The sequence below is a fragment of the Eucalyptus grandis genome, chromosome 7, assembly GCF_016545825.1.
Source record: "Eucalyptus grandis isolate ANBG69807.140 chromosome 7, ASM1654582v1, whole genome shotgun sequence".
Taxonomy (NCBI): Eukaryota; Viridiplantae; Streptophyta; class Magnoliopsida; order Myrtales; family Myrtaceae; genus Eucalyptus; species Eucalyptus grandis.
Window position 1 is genome coordinate 7,670,168 of NC_052618.1, and position 7,238 is coordinate 7,677,405.

The following is a 7,238-nucleotide window of genomic DNA, read 5'->3' on the forward strand; positions in this document are numbered from 1 at the left end:
TGCCAAATCTAGCGAATAGGCAAGGCTCGATTGTCACTGGCTTTAGCATCCGACGAAGGAAGAAAGAAAAAGAATAGGAAATAAAAGAAAGAAAATAAGAAAAAATATATTAAAAAATTGATTTAATTTAAATTATAAAAATTATCTACGTCAATTAAAGACCGTACCATGTAGGACTAATAGGTTTATATTTGGCATTTTTTCCACTCGAATAGTACACATCTGTTTAGGAAAATTTACAAAATGATAAATAAATGTTTTCCAATTTGCATTCGAGTCTTAGCTTAAAAAACCTAGAAATATTATTATTTTTTTCACAGATAACTTTCTAAAACATAATTTTCGAAAATATCATATTTTCCTCACGTATCACTTATCCACAACTTCAAAAGCCAATAACTCATCGCTATTTAACTATTTACCATTCACAATTTTTATGTTGATGGTCGGCTGCTCTAGTGAACGACCAACCCTTAATTCGAGCCATCGTCTCCTTTAGCTTTCCCACAGTCTTTCCCCCTCTTTTATCTCCTCCTCAATTCGGGTCGAATTTGTTTTCCGAAACCCTAATTTCTTGAATTGCTCTGGATTTCGATTTGGATGTGGAGGTGCAGCGAAGCGACGGAGCGTGCGTAATCCGAAGATGGAGTCTCATTACGCCCACAACATCTTCGACCGGCGCCCCCTCCTCAAGGCCAAGACCCCCGCCGTCAAGTGGGTCAAGGAATGGTACTCTCTTTCGATCAATCTGCGTGTGTTTTGAGGACCAATTTGTGATTTTTTTCCTGTTGAATTATGCTGCCTGGAAGGGGAATTTGGGGATTTGTGCTGTACACGCCGTTGTAGTGGGAATTTAGCATAAATCTCATCGATTTTGTTAAACAGTTCTGAAGTGGGCATGAATCTCGAGTTCCTGAGTACATGTGAGTGAGGTGGCAATTGGAAAAATTGCGAATTTAAGTCGTTGCTGCTGTAATTTGCTGGTAATTGCTCAGGCCGGGGGAGGTTGTGGTGCAATCTGGTGATGGGGAGTTGGAAAGGGCTCTCTTTGGCGACATCTAATGTCTGAATATAGCCCATCTTATCTAGATTATGCATATGGTTATTTGAGTTATTGAATAGTCTTCATGATTGAGTTTGGATCATTGCTCTGCGTTTTGCAGACTCTTGATATGAGTTTGTTTTCATGTATGGGGATTTGTTGATGTGCCACTTTTGGTGGAATGGAGTTTTTTTAAAGTCCCACTGGAAGAAAGTGCTTTGGTAGTTCTATCTTGTCCGGGAGTTCATCATCGGAATTTTTTATTTTTATTTTTATTTTTTAAATATAGTGTAAATTTCAATCCTCATGGACATGTATGTGTGCATGCTTGCGTTTCCCTATTTTAACATCAAATAGCTGTATCAGAATACATCTTTTACTTGGACTTGTTTTTCCCCGGTTGTAATTCTGTGTAGGTTTTGGTAATATCTGATGTTTCCAGAGGGCTTAACCTATTGGCATGGAAAGCCATAGCATTAGAAGTGTGTATTTGGACTCTTAATAAGCTTGCCTTCTTTAGTTTGCTTGTTTTCCGAGGGATTACAAATTTCTGACTGTTAATCATGTGTTAGGCGGTGGGTGGACTGAGTTTACTACCATGAGTTTTTTTGACACAAATTGAAAGCTCTTTCTTTTGCGCTATATTCTTGTATTATGATGGTTCTAAGTGCTGCATATACCATCTTATTGTGTGAATTGAATTTTATATATGATGTAGTGCATTTCTTCTTAGGGTGCCACAAGATGTTGTAGCGACTGGCGGCAAGTGCTATGTCTTGAAATGGGTTACAGGTGACTATTGCACTTCATTTAGAACTTTTAATGTCTGAATTTTTTTTATTAACCTGTTATTATTTGGAAAGGCAGTGGGATTGGCTTTCTTATCAGTTTTAAGGCCTTCAATAAGCCATATTGAATTTCCTGACCTGTTGAAAGTAATTTATTTTATTTTATTTTATTTTTTATGTTTTAGAAATTTGAGGTGACTTTAAATGTTAGTAATTATATGTTTCTAGAAACTGTGTGTGTTTAGTGTACAAAAGAAGCGACAGGTTTAATGTGGAAAGCCAAGAGCCAAATTAAAAATCCTTTGTCAAAAGGTAGGTGGAAACATGCGATGTTTGGGGAAATCGCTAATTCAGGTGAGGTGTAAACTGACCTAGCTGGGTTCAAGTAACTGGAAGAATTGGTGTACGTGCCATTTTTAAACTAATATTCCATTTTCTTCACTGAAGATTCTTTTCAGGGTACATGTTAGTTCAGTGAGATTTGCTATTTGCATTTATATGTTATTGTAGTCTAAAATTTTCTCCAATATCATAGTGACCAGGAATTAAGTCCAGCCTGTTTTCTCCTATAAGCTGGCTTAGTTTCATGGAGGCTGTCTTGATGGTAATGGTGGAGTTACCTTGTAGAGTTCATGAATGAGAATATGCTTTTTTTTTTACCTTTGTGTGGTTTACTGGAGGATGGGAGAAAGAAACTCCTGAATTTTCAATTGGGCATTACTAGATGAATCTGTTTGCCGATAGCCATCTATGGCAATTGGATCTGGAAGCAGGTGGTTTATTTGCAAAATTAAAATTGAAACTTGTCTATATTTTGGATAGCTACTTCAGGAGGTTCTTAGAAATGGTGCCAGATTATTAAATCGATGAGAAGTTTTTGGAGCTCTAGTTTCATGCTCAAATTTCATTTGAAAATTTGAAGTTCATCAAAACTCTGCTTTGATTATATACTCTCTAATTAGAATGCTCCTCTACTTTCTCTTTTTCACTTGTGTTTTCTTCTTCATTTCTCTTTGGTTTAGCTTTAGTATGCCTCCTTATTCTAAAATTGTTTTATTTTCTGTATTACCTTTACTTACAAAAAAAGAACAAAAAGAACTTTTAAGCATGGGCTCAAGTTTCTTTATGTCTCACATGTAGAGAGCACATTGAAGGCCCTGAGAGAGAAGGAAAAGGAGCCAAAGGAGCCAGAACCAGAGCCAGAGCCAACTACTGAAGTCCTTTTCCTCTGCAGCTATGAAGGATGTGGAAAAACCTTTATCGACGCTGGTGCTTTGAGAAAGCATTCTCACATCCATGGAGAAAGACAGTATGTGTGTCACTATGAGGGATGCGGAAAGGTAGCGTGCCTTGTTTTTTGTGCTTGTTCATCTTATATCATCTCAATGTTGTTATTGCTTTCCTCTATTTAGCTAATGTCTAGCTGTTATCTTAGATTTTAGTGTCTTTTCTGGGATGGTGAATGAAATTATGTGATGTTATAACCATATGGTGGTGACTGCAGAATGGCCTGGATAATATTTTAAGCAATTACAATGTGACTTCTATCATAGTTTTGTTTCAATTGCCAGCATGTGTTTTACTAATTTTAATGGCTCACAAGTTTATTTTATACATGGCCTTATGAAGATTACTTAAAATATAAAAATAAACATGGGGCTTGCCCTGTCTGCTGTTTTTTTTTTTTTTTTATTTTTATGTACAACTTTAGGCTTACTTGTTGATATTGCCACGTAGGGGCATTGGATGATCAATCCAGTCATAGTTCTGGTTGGCTTGGTGGTGGATAGGTTTAAATTACGTGTTTGAAATCAAATATCATCTATGAATCCAAATGCCTGATGGGGTTTATGACTAATGTGGAAGATTGATATGCATGTGATTTTTGTCTGAGTGCCGAGGGATCTTCATGCAATCGTCAATTGATCAGTTTTACCATTTTTTGAACTGTTAGGTCGTGTCTGATGGACCTTGCCAGGGATGTCCAGTTGTCCACTAGCTCTCTCTCTCTCTCTCTCTCTCTCTCTCTCGTGTGCACATGCTCACATGCACAATAACAGCACCCTTTCGCTGATTGCTGACCAGAGCAATGATCAGCCACTGGTCAGCAACCACCAATGCTAACCGTGACTGGTAGTGGACTGGAAATCGGTTAACAACTAGTTTCCAGCATCTGGTTTTCTGGTGCTTCTCTTAATAATTTTTGTTTTTTGAGTTAAAATTTCATTTCACATGCAGCTTTTCTGTCTTATTCCTAGTCGTCCATTCCCTTTGCGGTTCTTTGTGGTTAAAGTATCCAACATAACTTGTTTGTGGGTTTGGTTGGCCTTATGTTGATGTATTCTCTCTTTATCCAGTAGTTTAAGTTTATGGGTTGGACCTTCTACCTAAACTTACAAAATATGAAAATTGTTCCTCTGCCAGCTTCTGGGCATATCCTTATCAAATGCTAATGAACTTTTTAAAGTTTTAGATGGAGTGTTTGTTGGTAGTTGTTTGTTTTTTTTTTTTTTTGGTTGGTAGTTGTCTGTGTTTTGTTTTGTGGTCGAAAGTTATTTTTCTTTTTTGTCTCTTTAGGTCTGCACTGCATGCTGATTGTTCCTTTGCTTGTATTGCAGAAATTTTTGGATAGTTCGAAATTAAAAAGGCACTTTCTTATTCACACTGGGGAAAGAGATTTTGTATGTCCTTATGAAGGCTGTGGTAAGGTAGTCAATCAATCTGCCCCCCCTGAATCTAATTTCTAGGTTTTGCTGGGTTTGTTTATCTTTATTCACTTGTTGGCATTTATTTTTGTATGAGATGGTGTCTCAAATTTCTATGGTGGTGTTGCCAGAATTGTAGTTCCCAACCAGGTCCTGACTAGAATTCTATAGGGCTAAGACTGAGTAAGAGATTTTCACATCTCTGAGATAGTTTAATTCTCTTTCCATTACTAGTTGAGAATCATCTGACCCCAAAAAAATAGAAGTTGACAATCATGGTGAGGTTGGTGTTATCATATCAAAATACATGAATTATTTTAAGCAATTTTTCGTTCTTGTACTTTCATGCATTTTTAACCAAGTCCCTGAATATTTAATTTGTTAAGTTAAATTGTACCATCGCAAAGTTTCTAATCAAGTGTTCTGACACTAAATCCAGTCAAATTCAATTGACATGTCCTTTCCATGATGACAGCATGCATGTGGATAAAGTTAACATATGTAAACAACGCTGGGGTATGATGTGGATAAAGTTAAGCCCATGTGGACAACCGCTTGGACATCCACATTTGTAAGATTTTGTCCACATCACACAACGAACGTCGTTTGATAGCCGCATTAGTTGGATTTGACCGAATGTGATGTCAGAGGAATTTTCATTAGATAATTTATGAAAGTAGAAGCGGAAGGACTTGATTAAACAAATTAATGGTGCAGAAAATTGATTAGAGAAAGCATGAAAATACAAGGATGAAAGTAGAAAGTTTCCTTATTTTAAATCCTTTATTTAGTATAGTAAGTGATGATATATTTTGTAGTCTGCTTTCCTAGCTCATTCACTGACATTCTAATTCGATTCTTGCTTTCCTTTTTACAAATTGTGAGGATTAAGATCATAACTGGTTACATATAGTACACCGTAAAGACATGTAACACTAAGAATTTTGTGAGCAAGTGTCATTAGGAAGGCTTATTCTTCATACGGGATATTGACCTGTTGACATGAATAATTAGCATGCTGGTGGATAGCGACATGTTGTATTTCAATCTTCCTATTCTGGACATGCCACAGATGCTCATAACTGTTATTTGTTTGTTCCTTTTGTATTTGACAGTTAACTTGTTATTTCAGGCATTTTCCCTGGATTTCAACCTGAGGTCCCACATGAAAACACACTCTCAAGAGAACTATCATATTTGCCCATACCCAGATTGTGGAAAGAGATATGCTCATGAGTACAAGCTTAAGAATCACATCGCATCGCAGCATGAAAAGGTTGGTCTTGCTTTCTTATTATCATGTTACTACTGAAATGAAGGATGTTTGGGGAGTCAGGCATTTGACCAGTTTGAGATTGGTTTCCGCTGATTTGATTGTGAGGATTAAGATCATTGGTTAGTTAAGCACCATCCAAAAGGAAATTAATGTGCAAAGTGTGAGCTCTTCATTTTTCTGATAAATATTGGTCAACTTGGAAACATCGGGAAATCTAAATTTTCAGAACTATGCCAGAGGCTATTTTAGTTCTGAGTGTCATTGATTTAATTGATTTGAATCTGTGGTTTTGACTTTCTACCTAATTCCACAGAATGCGGCAGTTGAGGTGACGAAGTACACACCACCTCCGGAGAAGATCACTACTAAAGCTTCTAAACCTTCCAGTGGAGCTTATGGATCAGCATCATCTGACCGCCCTTATGCTTGTCCATATGAGACATGTGACAAGGCTTATATTCATGAGTACAAGCTCAAACTTCACTTGAGAAGAGAGCATCCCGAGTACATGGCTGATGAGAACGCTGAGAATGCCACACGCAATGTGGATCATGAAATGGATGAAGCTAGCGATCAAGATAATTACAGCAGAAAGCGTGCCAACGGGAAAAGCCAGAAGCAAAGCAGACAGAAACTGAACTTGAAGACGCCTCCAGCAAAGCCTGCTAAGAGGAAAGGTGCCGCCAGCCCTACTCCCGTCACTTTGAATGTGGTGAAGAAACCGTGGCCAGTTAAAGAAGACATATATGAGGAAGAAGATAGTGAAGAGACAGAAGAGGACCAAGAGAATGTGGAGGGATGGAGATATGCCGAAAACAACGAGGATGACGATGAAGAGACTGAGTATGAAGACTAGCGAGCTATCTGTAGCAACATATGCATTTAGAGGAAGGATTAGGTTGATGAGGAGCCAAGGATATCGAGATTAGACCTGGGGCATACTGCCATTAGCTCCACTGTGAAGCTCAAATGGCCTTATTCTCCATTAATCGCAGTTCCTCAGTGAGGTGCATTCATGTGTCAAAACAAATCGGCAGCATAGACCTCAGAATTTTTCAGACTTAAGTAGATAGTGCGTAGATCCCTAATTATGAAACCCAGCTAATGGCCAAACTGAGTTTGTGTCCATAAGCAAAAATTGTTTTCGTAGACGGTCCAGGGGATTGTTCTGAATCAAATGAAAATAAGGGAGGATTTCGAATTGAAAGTATAGGGAATAATGGTGCTATCATTTCAATAAAATAATCGGTATTTGCTCTGCTCTGAAAATGTTTATAGGAACCTAGATACTGTCCTCTTAAGTTCTGAGTCAAATGAAAGTTAGGATTATGGTACTCTTCCAAGAACTATATGTTTAAAAACAATGCAAGGGCATGCTATTGTTTATAAGAAGCATTTCATAGACAAAATTATTTATATGTATTCAT

General features: G+C 37.4%; 1 protein-coding gene across 2 annotated transcripts; it reads left to right on the top strand.

The window, feature by feature from the left end:
* Positions 1-434: 434 nt before the first annotated feature.
* On the top strand, positions 435-7,018 carry LOC104452591 (zinc finger transcription factor YY1). Of its 2 annotated transcripts, XM_010067045.3 has the most exons (6): positions 435-729; positions 1,776-1,834; positions 2,971-3,170; positions 4,449-4,538; positions 5,668-5,811; positions 6,125-7,018. In XM_010067045.3, the coding sequence occupies exons 1-6, from the start codon at positions 644-646 to the stop codon at positions 6,665-6,667; spliced, it is 1,122 nt and encodes a 373-aa protein (XP_010065347.1). In that variant the 5' UTR covers positions 435-643; the 3' UTR covers positions 6,668-7,018. The 2 variants fall into 2 exon arrangements, with proteins under 2 accessions (XP_010065347.1, XP_010065348.1); XM_010067046.3 differs by lacking the exon at positions 4,449-4,538.
* Positions 7,019-7,238: the final 220 nt, after the last annotated feature.